This window comes from Myripristis murdjan, chromosome 2, assembly GCF_902150065.1.
Source record: "Myripristis murdjan chromosome 2, fMyrMur1.1, whole genome shotgun sequence".
In the NCBI taxonomy this organism is placed as follows: domain Eukaryota; kingdom Metazoa; phylum Chordata; class Actinopteri; order Holocentriformes; family Holocentridae; genus Myripristis; species Myripristis murdjan.
This window is the reverse complement of record NC_043981.1, coordinates 9,810,111-9,826,963: the sequence shown is the minus strand read 5'-3', so window position 1 is coordinate 9,826,963 and position 16,853 is coordinate 9,810,111. Positions and strand designations below refer to the sequence as shown.

The 16,853-nt window shown below is 44.8% G+C and overlaps 1 protein-coding gene across 1 annotated transcript in view; it reads left to right on the top strand.

Annotated features, from left to right (window-relative positions):
• Nucleotides 1–16,853, top strand: part of LOC115371141 (dystrophin-like) — a 251,782-nt gene that overhangs the window by 204,901 nt on the left and 30,028 nt on the right. Inside the window, 2 exon segments of the mRNA XM_030068315.1 lie at nucleotides 30–90; nucleotides 2,930–2,965. Of these exon segments, the coding sequence (XP_029924175.1) occupies nucleotides 30–90; nucleotides 2,930–2,965 (97 nt within the window).

The window sequence follows — 16,853 nt, the reverse complement described above, 5'->3', positions numbered from 1 at the left end:
GTGTGACTCTTGTCTCTGTGTCTCACCAGGATCTGTGAAGAGCCCCTTCGAGCAGGGCATCTCCCCCAACAACGTGCCCTACTACATCAAGTAAGTAAGCTCCGAGTCTTGGCTCAGCGGCCCAGCAGGTGTGTTTCACGGCCGTTTGCATAACATCCACAGCGGCTGCCATGCGAATCTTGGCTTGTGAGGTTAATTTTGCACTAGGCCTGGCTGACAACTACCAGCAAAATGTCCACATATGGCACCATTCTGTACTTTGAGTGCACTAGCCCTTTAGCAAATAAAGCAGAGCTGTGTGCCTTGTGTTCCCTGTAAAGAAAAAAAAACCCTCAACTTCAGCAAGAAAATGTTAAAGATGGTTTAAAAGTTTTTGAAAAGTTCACTTTGGTTTATGTGATAACTCATTGTGCACTCCAAAAACCTCCAAAGTGGAAAAAAAGACACAATACTTGATGGAGTTTTTCGCTTTTTATGGAACGATTTTATTCAGCCTCCAACATCCACAGCTCTGGGAATCGCCATCAACACCAGCATCTGGCACAAACAGCTCAAAATAAAATGAATCGCTGTGGACTCGGAATTAAGTATCTTTGCCTGGGTCTGCTTCTGCTGTGTTTCAAAAATGTGTGATTTTCAGATGAGGTTTTCCAAACAAAAATAGATCGGTGTTGCCTGTTAGGAGAAAATTCTCAGAATGATCAATATCAGTGGATGAACTGAGCCCCTGTAAAAGTTTGTCTGTTAAAAAGAGAGAATTTTCTAAGATTTTGGTTTCACACTTGAGTCGGATCCAGCTCGCCTCAGTGCTCTTTTTAAATAATTGAGACCGGATTGATTCCGTGTGGCACAGGTCAGCTCACTGTGCTCTTTAGCTCTAACTCAGATGGCTGGCTTGCCTGATATTGCTTATCTAATGCTGCCTAATATCTATTCATTCATTCATTCATCTACTGATTCACCTGTTTGTCTGTTCATTGTTGGCTTGTTCATTTCTACACCCATTTACTTGTTTCATTCACTCATCTTTTCCTTCATTCATTCATCCCTGTGCTGTGTTACAGCATCAAAGCAGATCAGAAGAGCATTTTAAGTTTGTAGTAGTCTTTTTTTTTTTCAGTGCCATAATGGATTGTGAATCCCCACTTGGCAGCAGGGTAACAGTATGCTTTTATGATCCCAGGTGGAGCTGAACTGACAGACTTAAAAATGTTTGCCACCCACAAGAAAACATTTCTGTGGTGTTGTATCATTAGGCTCCTGAGCACATAAGCTCGTGGGTAGCGGTGTGACACGCAGCGACAGCGATGAAAGGAATAATGTGAGACTCAGCGATCCCCGTGAGGAAGTGCTCTTTTAGCGCACCTCTGATCTCCACGGAGAGGTCAGAGGTCAGGTTCGGCGGCAGGACAGCAGCTCGGCAAGCTGATAGGGCCTCAGCTCAGCAGGACAGATGCTTTGTCCACATGGGAGATTAAACCTGGTCCTCTGGGTGAAGGGCGGTGCCACCCTGCCACCCAACTTTTGGTTTCTGTGTGACGTGTTTGGCAAAGACAGCAGCTCTAGTCAACATCACACTGTATGAAAGCTCCAGCACTATGCAGGAAATTGCCCAGAACAGACAGTAGATCCATCATTTTTATGTATTTTACACTGCAGTTTCACTAAAATACCGCAGACGTGACCGACCCTACCCGAACGTAATTTCTGCATTTTTTGCCCAAACCCGGCCCAACGGGCTCAGGTCGGGTATCCACACTCTGTTGTGCAGTGTTAAAGGAATAGTTCCCACCAAAATGAAAATCCGTCAACTCCTCCCCTCCATATGCTTTGAAACTCCACTGCAGCTTGTACAAAAAGTCCAACACAATGCGAGCTAGCCTCCTTCCAAACAATTAACGCCTACACAACACTTAGATCAGGCTGCACATGCCGTTTGAGGGAATTTGCTGATTTTTGCTGCTGTTTAGAGAGCTGTGAAAAAGAGGTTGTGCTAATTTCAGCAGGTCGGGAGAAGGCTGAGGTGATGTTTTGACTGACATGGGAGTGAATAGTCAATGGCTGATTTTTTTAATTTTTCATTTCGGGGTGAACTATTCCTTTAAAGGGGCACTAATGCAAAATTGAAGGTTGGTTTAGGCACTGAACCACTGAATAAGAATAGAATCAATCAGAATCAGGCCAGCAATGAGAACCGTGTATATTCAGTGATCACATTTCACTCTTATTCCACGTTTGTTGCCAGTTGAGTCTGAACAGTCCTCACTGCGGTCGACCCTCTGCAGTTTTACATAATGCACCTTTGTTGTAGTATCCACGGCGACGCGTGCTAGCACGGCTAATGACAGCGGACTCCGTGGCTAACCATCCACCTCCACCTCACCCTCCTGTGTCATTGGCCAGAATGACCTCTGTCTGTGATTGGTCAGCCTCGCTTCCTCCTTGGTCTAATCAGAGAGCACATAACCTGCTGTAGGTGGCATCGTCGTGGTAACCGGCAGCTGGCAGCTTGGTGTGTTTAAGTTAACACTGAGAAACAGAGAGAGAGAGAGAGAGAGTGGCTTTGTGCTTTGGCCTTGCATGTGTGGTTGATTGTGCTGGTTACTAAATTACTCATTAAGGTTGATATGTAACCAAAAACACGTTCATGTGCGAGAGAGAGGGAGAGAGAGAGAGAGAGAGAGAGAGAGAGAGTGTGTCTGAGGACGAGTGAGCAATAAAGTGCATCTGGGCCGATGAGCACGCAAATGAGCTGACATGCTTGTATCTGAGAGGGACAGAGAGAGGAAAAGAGAAGTGTGCAAGGAAGAGAGGAATTGAGAATGTGTGTGTGTGTGTGTGTGTGTGTGAGAGAGAGAGAGAGAGAGAGAGAGAGAGAGAGAGGAGGAGGAGGGAGAGAGAAGTGACAGATTTTCCTCTCCACACGCAGAGAAAAACGTGGACCTGACCAGCTGACCCAGACCCTGTGAGTGACAGTTGACCACACACACACACACACACACACACACACACACACACACACACACACACACCAAGAATCTCCATGGAGGCTCCATAACCTATATATCTAGATTTCCGCTTTTCACACATACATGCTACAAGCAGCCTGCGCACACACACACACACATACACACACAACAATGTAGCACACACACATGATTGCGCATACAGTACACACACACTTGCCCACAAATCCACACACTGATGCATACACCACTTGTATCCTACACAAATGCGTCATGCTTACATGGGCACACTGCATGTATCCTACATACATATGGCACACACACACACAGACACACACACACACACACACACACACGTTGGGGACACGGAGCTGCAGCCTGTGCAGCATATGCAGCTTGTGTGAGATCAGTTGTCCGTTTCTGGAAAGGATTTCCTCAAACCTGCGATGTGCACCCTGCCTCCCTGCAAGGGTGCGTTTGTTTTGCCTGGCTGTGAGCTGCCCGGTGGGTGGAGTCCTCAGTCTAACGCGTAACCTCCTACACAAGCAGAGTCAGGTGCAAGACGTCCGAGGGTTTAAGTCAGCCAGATACAACTTGTTTGATGTGGCGAATCTGCCCCTCCGTCCTCTTCCTCCCTCACTCAATCTCTTGTTCTCTCTCTCTGATACACACACCACACACACACACACACACACACACCACACACAGGTGTAATAACACACTATTGCGGTGGAATAAAATAACAGTTCAGACTTGCCTGTAAATTACAGGCTGTTTTCTTTCCGCTGGTGCAACATAGCCTACATTTCTCAAGCCTCCAGTGCTGATCCTCAAAGCAGAGACCCCCCCCCCCCCCCCCCCCCCCCCCCCCCCCAACACCCTACTCTCTCTCTCTCTCTTTCTCACTCTCTCTCTCTCCCTTCTCCTCCTGTGAGCATGGAAAAGCAAAAAGCATCTTTCTCTCTCTTTCTCTTCCCTGTCTCAGTTTCTTCCTCTATCCCTCTCTCCCTCCCTGCCCTTCTTTCTTGCTCTCTCTCTCTCTCTCTCTCTCTCTCTCTCTCTCTCTCTCTCTCTCTCTCTCCATAGCCTTGAGTCTTCAATCTGTGAAAAGAGCCCCCCCTTCTCTCTCTCTCTCTCTCTCTCTCTCTCTCTCTCTCTCTCTCTCTCTCTCTCTCTCGTCAAGGAGGTGAAAAACCTCCTCGGATGGTGTCGAGGCTCCTTTGCTTTCAGAGGCAGAGGGATGGGGGGAAGGGAGGCAGAGGCAGGGAGCTGGAGCTCCGCCTCGTCTCTCGGAGCTGCGTGAAGTTCTGCAGAAAAAGACTGCAAAAGACAGGAAGTTAAGAGATTTTGCCTTCAAAATAAAACACTGGTTTTTGACAACTCTTCCAACTTGCCTGTTACCTGTTATGAAATTAACTTTACTGGTGTGTTTTGACGGATATGTATATATGACATCGTGCATAGCCATTAGGTTTTAGGTTCCTACTCTGTAGCCATTGGGATTACATTTGTAGGTCACAGCGGTTGAAAATGACCTGGAAAGTTGGTAGATATCCAAGTTGTTCAAGCCTTTTTGTATTTTTGCCAACCTTATGCAAGTGGCATGGTATTTACGGCTTAGCAGGATGTAAAAAAGGACATTCTGGGAATAAAACAACCCAGAAAACATTTTTGATATTGACATGCCAGCTTGCTCCAGAATTAAAGTTGAGGCAAACTCCACAGACAATCTTCCATAGCTACTTGGCTACTTGCTGTTTGTGAAATTGAGATCTTGAGAATCTCAGCTCTCAATATGATCTTTATCCTGCTGTAATAATCATGTCAACATGGACGCTGGAATAGGCCATGTCTTGCATTTTCAACATATTAGATATATATTGTATTTTGTTTTCTTACAGTTTCCTCATTGAATACGCACTATTTTCCTGTTATTTCGAATTTGTGCAACTCGAAAAAACAACATTGCGACGCATATTAGTCAACGAGGCTTATATTCTTAAAATACTGACCGGAAGTTGTCCGTGTTTTCCTCTGGCGAGCTTCACGCTGGTGTCTCGCTGGCCAGCCAGCCTCTGCAAACCACTGCTGCTGCTTGCAGAGAAGAGCATACACGCACACATACACACACACACCGACACACACTCACACACATACACACACATACACACTGTAATCTCGGACGGTTTTCTCCGGCGGTAGAGGACGCTTGGTCGGGCGCGGAGGGGTCGGGTTATCGCCTCAGTTCTACCCGGGAATCGGTTCACTTCCACCGGACTCGGAGGGCTCTGATCGGCCGGCGATGCGGGAGCAGCTTCGGAAGTGAGTGTCTGCCTGGTGATTGTTAATGGTGGTGATAAATAATTGTGATGGTAATTGTGCTGGTCGTGATGCAGTAAACCTATCCACATAGACAACACAGTGGCTGTGGGTTTTCACTGCGAGCAGAGCGGGGGTGAGCCGGGGCAGAGATGCCCCCCCTTCTCATACTGCAAAAACCCCACACATTTCACCAATACTTCAGAATATGCGTACAAATAGGCTCTAAAACGTTTAATAATAGCCAAAATACATTTTAAGTATAATTTGGATATTAGCGAATACATTTTCTCCCTTGTTATGCACTGACAGCCCATATTTGCAAGTCTATCCAAAATACATCTCAAATGAATGTCACCTAGCGTGCACAAATACATTTTTCGGGCCAATTCTGAAACGTGTATCCAAACATATTCTGAAGTCTGGCGAGCTAAAAATGCGTTTGTGCAGTACATGGGAAGCAGGGCAGAGAAAGAAAAGGGGAGCAGGACGCATTTTTTTCCCGTGAAGTATTCGTGAAATGTGTGGGTTTTTTTCCGTGGAAAAAGGGAAAGAGGGCTGCTGTTAGGTAGCCATTATACCCAGCCAGCCTGCTCCTCCACAGCGGTGTGTGGCCACGGGTGTAGCCGGGGACCAGGCGAGGTGTTCAGCCCAGTGAGCCCCTCCGACCCCCGGTCCCCGCCGGATCCCCGGACGGGCTTTTTCCTCCTGTACGGCCTGCTCTCTCTTTCTCTCCATACCCACTCTTGTGTCGCTGCCAGTTGCTGCCATGTCGAAAAAAAAAAAAAATACGTGGGGCAGTGAATGCTTCAGCAAAAAGACAGCAAACTGCCTGTAGCTGCTTGAATCTGGCCCGACAGGGATTTGTGTGTATTTATGTGTATATGTGTTGTATGTGTGTGTATTTGTGTGTGTGGTGCGCTGGCTGGGGTTTTGCTCTTTTTTGTCCTCCTGTAAAGACAAACAGCGCTACCAAGCAGCAATGTATTGCATAGAGCAACCCCCTATGTTGCATTCCTTCACACACACACACACACACACACACACACACACACACACACACACATACATTCAGAGGTGCAAACACAATCACCTCCGTGCCAGCATAGCAGTCCGTGTCTGAATGCTTCACAGCGGGAGGGAGGAGGGAGGGGGGTGCACGACTGTGTGTGTGTGTGTGTGTGTGTGTGTGTGTGTGTGTGTGTGTGTGTGTGTGTGTGTGTGTGTGCATCATGCACAGAGATTTTGATGTGCTGTGTTGGGCTATTTTCGGCTGGGAAATAAAGCCAGGCCTCTTGTTTTTTTTTTTTTTTTTCCCTCTCTCTACAGCAAACATCGATTTATGTATTAATATGTGTTGCTCATCTATGGTCCAAATTATGTTATGACCCTTATTGTCCCACTTTCCAAAATAGAAAGGAGTGGAGCTGTCCTGCATGGACAGTACTTGTGTGTGTGTGTGTGTGTGTGTGTGTGTGTGCACTTTAGGGGTTGTTGAAATGAGAGCAGGGGATGCGGGCTTGGCTGGTGCAGATTTTTGGCACCAATGTGATTGCAGGTTTGTGCGCGTATGTGAATCGCCTGTGTGTGTATGTGTGTGCATTGACTAAATACATCTGACGGATAAAAGCTTTAACTCACTGATTCACCTCCAGTTCCTGGATGATGGTGCTGACAAGCTCAGGCGTGTCTTCTGTCCCCGGCTTATGTATCTGTGTGTGTGTGTGCGCGGTATTTCTGTATTCTGTGTAGATCATTATTAATGCAAAGCTCCATTTCAATCTAATCTTTGATTTTCTCCACGAGCTGCTGAAGTTAGAGTGATGGAATAAACTGGCCCGCACATTTTCCAGACGTTTTCTGCTCCGGCGTCACGTGTGAATAGCAACCAGAGTTGAAATTCCTTAAAACTCTGGCATATTGCCATATTAAGACCTTGTAGGATTTCTGTATAGATTTGTATCAACATGTGAGAACAAACCAACTACACTGACAGATCACGACAGATGACAGATCAAGCAACAAAAAAAATCTTGATGTTTTGCATTAGTTGGCTACAATATCTTCAGATTGGACCGGTGCCAAAATAAACACGCTCCTCTGCATCTCGGTATGAGCAAAAAAAAACTGTCCAGCAGCTGTCAGAGAGAGTTAAAGATGAGATTATGACTAAATAACTAGCCTCCTGAGCCCACAGGGTATAATTAGCACACCAAAATCCATAAGCTTAAAACAAAATTTAAAAAAAAAGAAAAAAAAAAGAATGATCGCTACGACAAAACAAAAGATGAGCCTTCCCTTTCTTCGTCTCTGCCAGGCTCTCCGGGGGAGCCGTCGCGTATGTGAGCGAGCCAGTCCCAACACCCCTGCCAGAAAAGTTAATCCGGCAAAGTTCCATTTTCCATGTGTGAAAGTGGCTTATGTTTCTATGCAGCCTAATAATCTGTTAATAGTACTAATCTACGTTTATTGCAAGTAAAGTGCTCTTATATGAACACGTCACAGGACTGGAACTTTCCAAACGCTCAGAAATGATTTGTTGTGTGCACCAGCAGCTTAACCGGTCAAACACTCTGTCTTCTTTTCAGTCAGACTGGGTAAATATTACAGACGCGGCCTGCAAGTCCACATTTAATATATGGCAGGCGGTAATGCCGATTAAACATGATTGGTTAGAGCAGTGGTTTTCGGACTGAGGCGCTCCAAAGGTCAAACTCATCTCAAAGCACGCCAGCGTACAGGTGTAGTCATAATAACGCAGAATATAAGACATTTATCATAATGTCGTTAAGAGATATGTGACACACACTTTGTTCTCTCAGGGGTTAATTAGCAGGACGGGCCAATTCTAATATCGTTGACCAGGGTTCATAATTAAAATGAATTAGAAAAAGTGCAATTTTAAGAACTACGCAAATACCAGTAGTAGGCTATGTGCAACTAAAAAGGCATCTGATTCTGATTCAGTAGCAAAACAGACAGGGTTTCATCTTTTTTTCTATTTTACTACTAAGTGACAGCTTACCCAAATTACTTATGTTGCATTGAAAGTCAACTTAAAGGATATTTTGAGAGGCTTGATGCCATCTTCACACCGTCGACCAGGCTAAAAGTGCTGCAGCATAACCACAGTGTTAGTAGGAATTAGGGCTGGGTGGTAGGCCTAATATTTACAGTATACTTGAAATATCGTTTGTGATGGTATAAAATTTGCTACTATTGTTAATACTGAGGTCATTTCAATAACTTTTCTGCAGCATGGGCCTTTTGCCGTGGTTTTGCAGCACTACCTTCCTAGGCAGGAAGGGTCATGCGCTTCCACAGCGTGCGTCTATAAGATACAAACAGGGACGAGAAAAAGCTTAGACTCGGGGAGGCTTTGGAAGATCTTTCTCCTCCATCTCTCACACAAACAATATGATCTGTGATTTGAAATCCAATTTTTTTGGGACTATCTTATGATTGCTCTTATTTTTATGCTTATTTTTTCAGTTTTGTTGAGCAAGAGTTATGTGCAAAATTTTGATGATTGCAGCCAATAAACACCGGGGCGACTAACTGTTTTATGGTATTTCAGAACCAAACCAGTCATGTTGTATTAGTAGACATGCTGCATTAGAGCACAGTTTCTATTTCATGTTCATGTAAATTATGCTTTGTCCCACTGAAAAATCATTCTGCTGCACTATTTCAGAGACATTTGTAAATATTAAGGTATATATCATGTAGTGTCAAATGGCTAATAAATAGCTTTTTTTTTTTTTTTTTTTTTTTGACAAATCACCCACCTGTAGTACTAATAGCATTCTTGACAAAGCCACAAACTGGTTCAAGCAAAATAAACGGCTTAAAAACAGTAAGTTATGATAGACATTACAAACCCAAGTATACAATCCATATAAGGAATAATACAGAAAGACTAGTAAACGACAAACAAAACATTATTTAATTAATCATTATCCACAAGCCTCTTTATCTACCCGTTATCCAGAATGATACAATGTATGCAGATGTTTATTCTGCGATATCATGGCAAAATTAAGACATGTATAGACTCAAGATGTCATTGTTAGTATATCTTAGTTTTGCTTATTTAAACTGAAACAACTCCATTTGTCAACTTTAGTGGTTTATTTATTTATTTATTTTGCAGTTCTCCTTCATCTTAACTAGATTGCAGCTGACATTTTGCTACAGTTTCTTGCTGAGCCCAACTTCACCACCACCTTACGCACCCTGTTGCAGCGTGAGGTGGTTGCCATGGTTACTGGGTATTTATTTCTGCTATATCGAGGCTTTCACCTTTTCTCCATCTTGTCATATGTACACACAAAGTGACTCTGCCTTCCTCTTTGGACAGATGCTGCGCGTGAGACCAGCTCATGTGAGTCTATGAGTAAAACACACTGGATGTCTCCAAATTCCACTTCACACTTGACCTTGTCTCAAGACACACCAGTGTGCTGTGGCACACCGTTAAAAAAAACCTGGGATTAGACTTCCCTGACATTAAATAGCGGCTTAGCTGATAAAGTAGCCAATGAGTTGAGTTTCACGAGGGGACAGTCATGCTATCTATAATTGGAGTCATATTTCACCAGCGGCTCTCAACCTATTTGGCTTGTAACCTCCTAAAATCAAATCAAGGCTTTTTTGTATTCATATAATGCAATACAGCAGGGCGAGGCTGCAAATATTACTCATTTAACCAGGAAATGACAACATTCCCCAAAGGTCATGGACTTACATTTTTTAGAAAAGAATTAGTTCCATTTTACTCCTTTTGTCGAACACCTCTGGGTTGACTGCATAAATACCTTTCACATTACACATTACATAAGAGATATGGCTGGGCAGGCTCTCCCATACAGAGCTCCAAGGACAAATGGACATATGGTCATGCAGTGACTAAGGACTAAGTTGACATTATATGAATACACCTTCATTTCACTATCATTGTCAGTGCAACGCCTTCAGTTCATGTAATGAAATGGAGTCAAAAGCACCTCACCATATGTCGTGAATGCAAGCCTCGTGGTTGTGTCTCTCTGTAGGCACAATTAATGATGTTACATCACAGTTTGTCAAGATGCTGATGCAGAAAGTGCAAGAAGATCCCGAAATATTGAGGCTCATTGTCATGATTAGCACGCCTCGCCACGATACCTGGGATATCAGGATTAGGTCATCGTCAGGATTCCTGTTTCATGTGCAGTGCCATTCGCCTCCTGTGGGTGGGCACGGCTTTCATACTTTTTGCTTTTTCCGTCGTTCAGATCAGATCCCTGAAGGCCGTTGTTTGAGTCCATTCACATGCGTGGCGCACGGGAATCATACTGTCGGGACTCATTCAGAATGATAGGCAGAGAAAGCCATCGCCATAGCCCATAAACCGCCTTTAATCATTCATCCAAGAGCCGTAATTGACTGCAGTGAGAAGTGACACTCGTGTCTCTGTGCAGATCCATTATTTAAAACGCCTATCTGTCACTCCTGCAATAAGCTATTCAGCTGCCTGTTATCTGCAATATGTAGCATTGTGTGTGCACACGTGCGAGGGTGTGTGTATTCAGGATTGTCTGTCAGCGAGTGACTCTGGTTCAATTCAGCTTTAAGTTGTATGCAGCAGAGAAGAATGGCTTATGCTGTCAGAGTAGCAGACCTTGAGAAAACAGCCCAGTGCACCAATAAATATGTGCTGTAGCTCTAACCGGTAGCACAGTGTCAAACACTTTGTGCAGTGTTAAAAACAAGATTACACCCCCCTGTCCCCTCTAATAATTAGCATTTTATTGTACCTTGCACTTGAGGTGTTTTCTCTTCGAGGATTCAAAGATACCGTCTTTCTCTGCTGTTGCATCTAGATAAGGGTGTTAGTCTAAATTGTAATTATTTCTGCTGATTCCTATCCTTGTACACCCTGGGAAAATCCATGGTGGTGGCGACGTGTATGAGGAACATGCTCCCCTCCCCGCACGGCTTCAATGGAATCGCCCTCGAGCAAGGCACCGGAGCTCTAACCGCTCCACTGGAGCTGCTCAGTGTGCAGTAGTTTATCTTTTGACAGTTTACGATGCATTATCAACAGTTTGGTTTGTCCTAGGGCCATGATACATTTTCTAGGGAGACAGTGTCAGCTTTCAAAGACCAGAAAGGGAGATGCTGGGTTCCTGCAGGCTACCATTGATGTGTTATTGTGCTGTTGTGTTTTTTGGTTCATTAATCCCCTTGGGTTGACACGGTCGGTTTGGATGAAGGTGGGTGAAGGATGTTCCCATCTTTAGGAAGTGGTCGGCCTGATTTTGGGTCTCGCAGACAAATGTTTATAGCGGAAATGTGACTTTGGGGCTGCATCAGCGCGCCTCGTGTTAATGAAAAAGATGGCATTTCATGCTCATTTCCAAACAAATAGCCCGCTTCCTCTAGGAGGCCCAAGTGCCTGTGGGTGGCAACGGTAGATAAGGGGCTGAGGACAGGGGCTGACTGGTGGGGGATGCAGGGGGAAGGGTGTGCTAGATGGGAACAGGGAGTTTGGGGTTTGATGTTAATACGGTAATGTACAGTAATGTGATACTTTATTGATCTCTGCAGGGAAATTTTCTTTTCTGCTTGCCTCCCCTCCACGGGGAAGTCAAGAGTGCAGGGTCAGCTACACAAAAACACCCCAGGAGCTGATAGGGATTCAGTGTCCTGCTCAAGGATACTTCAGCAGGGAGGATGATCTCTTGTAGAAGGGGGTTTTGGTTGAACAGCAGTCTCCCTAATCACTCAGAATTAGAATTAAAATCAGGAGGCTTTACATCGTGCCGCCTCTCCAACTTGGCGAAACATGAAAGATCACACATTGCAGAAAAACATTCTGCGTAGGTCTGTCTTCTTAAATGCCGTGTACAACAACGCTCTGTTTGTCGGGTATTTATCACTACCTCATTTGCTCTGGCTGCAGGGTAAAACAGATTCTAGATCACACTAAAAGGTTCGCTTAACCGGGAAAAAAAAAAAAAAAAAACTTAATGTTGATGAGTCTAGTTTGCTGAGAGTTCATCTTTGTCCACCAAGTGATGCAATCCTGAGGTCTCGATGTGATGTTCAGCACCGCTACATCAACTCATGGTAAAACAACAGTAAGATGTGAAAAACATCACGGAGGAATAGTGCCGGGAAAATGTAGCGTCCAAGTTATTACGCCGCTCTACGCATCCAGAGAGATGACTGGGAGTTTTATAGGATTTCATATCACTACAAAGCATTCGAACGAATATCTATTGATTCACAGACCGCAGCGAAAATGTTTTGGTGGAGGGTAAGTACACCTAGCTAAGGACAAACAGGTATAGACGTGAATTATTGATGAATGCCCTTTAGTGGTACTCAGAAAAGGGGATATTAGGGGTACTATAGATAAGAAGTTCTTTGATCTTTTTCAACTCATGGATCCAGCTGAGAAACAATCACATTCTCTTTGCCTTGCAAACTTTTTTTAAAACAGCTTTTCCCAAGTCCATCTATGGGTTCTTGAGGCGCACATTTTAGAAAAACCAGCGACTGAGACTATCTCAGTGGAACTAGATAGAAATAGCGTGTGTGTCCACCGCGTGAGGGGGGGTTTTATTGTCGCCTTTTCCCGATTGGTGCTGTTGGCTTCAGAGCGGCTCGTCTGGAGTAGCCGGTCATCATTCGCTTTGCTCAAGGACATCTTGAAAGTAGTTCTGCAACGAGAGGACAGTGTCACCCTCCACTTCGCCGTCCCAGATTTTCTCGGGGCTGCTTTGAGAAATTGAACCAGCAGCCCCTCTGGTCCCCGAAGCCGCCGCATCCCGCATGGCTGCACCCGCGCGGCACTTTGGGATGAAAGCACCTCGATGCCGTACTGCGAGGAGGCAAGGTTGTTAGAAGCGTTTGTCCGAGTGGTTTGGAGCACCACGCCATTGACAAGAGCCCGAGTGGGACTGAGCTCCTGTTTGCACAGACTTTGAGCTTAGAGGATTTTTAAAGTAGCTCTTCACCGTGGGACCCCTCTCCTCATTATCTCAAGTGGGAGTGTGGGAGAGCGGGGAGAGAGAAGGGCGGGCAGAGAGGCAGAGGAGAGAGAGAAAACAAGGACATGCAGTAAAAGACAGCGTGTGGATGTTGTTTGTGAGGTGTGTTGTGGTGTGTGCATTTTCAGACAAAGGTTAACTGCAGGCGTGGCTGTGTGTGGCCAACTCGACATGAGTGCTTTTTAACCAAGCTGGGCTGGGTTTGCTTGTGTACACCAACACACCTTAGGCCAGAATTTACAACCAGGAAAAGGGTACTTTGTCTGAGGAGGAATGCTTTATCGCTTTAATTTTGAGCCGTTTGGGTATTTCCAACGCTTTTGTTGCCCGGCATCTGTTGGTACCCACCATAGGTCGCTTTCCTTCCTTGGGTGATCCACAGTGCCCGCCGTGTTCAGCGGTCGCCCACTTCACACCCACTGTTCCACGTGTAGGTGAGCCCGATCATTCAGCCGTTTTGAAGAAATGTCACTCTATTCTTGTGTTCTTATGTTGTCCTTAGGCCTTGTCCGCATGAAGCTGGCTTTAAAAGCACAAACATCATTTTTTTCCTCCTTTTCAGCTTTCCGTCCACACCTTTTCCCCCGCGAAAATGGGCCTTTTTGTGCGGACAGGGAAACAGTGCCTTTTGAAAATGCTGATGTGGTGTTGTCCACATGATCATGGCTGTAATCTTGTATCCAGGGACTTTGGCCTGTGCGTGCTCGACAGGGCACGTTTGGGATGGTTAGTGTGGACGGCAGACTTTAGAAAACCGTCTGAGGATGCGGTGTGCTGTAGTGTGGATGGAGCTGCAAAATGTTGTTTTCAGATTACCCAGCTGACTGTGGACACGGCTTTGGAGATTGGAGTTCACTGGGGTTATCTAAATTGACACCTTTCAAAGTCACTGGATCCCTTTAGTCTTAATTTTTTTAATTTTGAGAAGTCTTAAACATGCTGCGCAGTTTGTTCATAGTCACTGCTGGTGAGAAGTCAACCTGGCAACGCAGGCCTTTAACTGCAGTTCTTATTTAATTTCGTGTTCACTTCAGCGGCAGAATGAGTCTTATGCTTCATATTAAAAAGAAAAAAAATCTGATTTAATTTAATGATGAAAGGCGCGGTTGAGCCGTAGAAGTTTGTGATCACATGTAGGAAGTCGGTCTCATCAATCAAACGATTGCATGAAACAAACTATCTATTTATTAGCCATCTGACAGAGTAATGTGCGAGGAACTAAGGATGTGAAAACCTTTCTTGAGCTCTCACTGCTCTTTGTCTCCTGTGAGGGACTTTCAAATGTTTGTTGTGCTCCAGACAAAATGATCTAATTGCCTTGCTGGTAAGACATGTGGCTTCCATTAGCTTTATGTCAACATGCAGCTGGCACATTACCATTACATTTAGTGTAGGGAACGACTCGAGAATCATATTTACTTTGGCACCGAGCATTTTAAACATTTATTTTTTGTTCAGAAGGCAAGCGCTTTGTCGTTAATCCAACTGAAATTAGCTGTCCAAACTTGCTCTTCATGTCAGGACGGTAATTGTTAGTTCAGCCACTAAGTGGAACTAGTGACCAGAAAAGTCAGCACATCTCTTTACAGTAGCATTAATAATGAGCTTTTTGGTTCCTTTTAATGTAAGTAGTGTTTTAATGTCTTTTTTGACAGCGGGCCATGCAAAGTGACAGTTTTAAACATACCATGAAATGCAAATTAGAGGCTCAGTTCATGACATTGGCTCGGATTAAACAGGAAACACGGGCAGAAGTTATGGCAGGAACAGTCGGGGATACTTTGCATTGGTTGAATACTGGCTGAATGCATAATGGCAGCAGCCAGCAATACTGTGTTTAAGATACTGGCAGTAAAAAAACAAAGGAGTGGCTGTGAAACATGGCCTTTCCAATCAGATTTTATCGCCATACACGGTGCAATTTCCTAATTTGTAATACAGACGGAGTAACCGGATTTAGTCTGGGCTGTATACAGTACATGCTACTTTGGAACGGCTCCCAGTGTAGCAGCTTGGCCTCGCTATGAAACGTCACTCAAGCCTCCCATCCTGGCTGACACTGAAACGCTTCACGGTGCATTTACAAGAAAAGTGAAGATAATTTATTTTTGTCTGTGTCTTGGCCTAATTTATTGGACATGTCGGGCCTGTATAATCTCCTCAGACAGTTTTTTATCATTAGTATGTCCTTTAAAAAACCCAAATTGTTGTCAGAAGCACCGGCACAATGGGTCACAAGGAATTTAACTCGGTTAATTAGTGCTGACATGGTTGGAGGACAGTTGCACAATGCGGGATTGACGCACTAGGTGCAGGACAAAATGTATAGGACCTCACTGTATGGGTGTGGTTGTCATTTTGTCATTTGGCGGAGGCTAAAAATGTCGACTGTGAGGCTTGTCAGCTGTTCTTCAAATATTATGATTATTCTGCCACATTCTTGCCAGATGCCGCCGCCAACAAAAAAAAAGGAAAAGGACAAAACGTTTTTCAGGTTCTTTTCATTCCCGGCGTTGAGGGCGTAAACCTCAAACGGTTTGAATACACACGCGCGCCCACAGCCTCTCTTAATTCACTCGAAGATGCGCACCTGATTTGTCTCTCCGGCACACACACACACACACACACAAACACACACATTTGTTTGACGACTGAGTCTCCCGAGTGGTGAGCAGCAGTCACAAGGAGAGAATGTGTGAGGGGAGAATGACACAGCAACCATCTATCTCTCTCTCTCTCACACACACACTCTCACTCTCTCTCTCTCTCTCTCTCTCTCTCCATTCGTCCTTTCCATCACGTTTATCCGAGTCTTAGATACAGGGAGGAAGGAGCCTGTGTCTGGTTTTTGTGGAGCCGGCACAGCACAGAGGGTTATTTTCTGAGATTATAAAATGGAGGGGGAAAAAAAACAAAAAAACCCAAACAACGGGATTAAAGGCATGGTGTAGGATTTTGAGAAGCCGGTCGAATTCATCAGGAGAGTCATTTCAGTCGAGCACAAAAGGACTCTCCCCTCCTTTTGGTTATGTGGAAGACAAAGCGGTGTGCGTTTGGGAAGCAGTGGGTGTGCAGGTCACCAGCTCTGAATGCACCTGTTGTACTTTCAAAAACACTATGTAGAGCTTCTGACACATAAATAATACAAGAAATAACGACTGTGCTCCACATACATCAGGTTCAGAATGGCTCAGTGCTGTTCTGTTGGATTTGTGTTGAGTTGAATGTGGCTTGGTTTGATTTAACGTCGGTGTGGTGTCGCGTGGTTTGGGTTAGGGTTAGAGTGGCAGGCTTAAATATGACGCAAGTGGTTCGTTTATTTTGCTTGTTACAGCCCGGTGAGTTTCAGCTAATTAGTATGGTTTAGGTTTGGCCTCAATGTGGTTTGTCTGTTTTATTATGGTTTTGTTTTCGGGGCGATCTCAAAACAAGCCATCAGCAACAAGTCATCACGCTCGCTGGGATCGAAGGAACAAAAAGCAGGCAGCTTTTTCATGCCGTTTATAATATTTTCTCCATGTGTATGAAA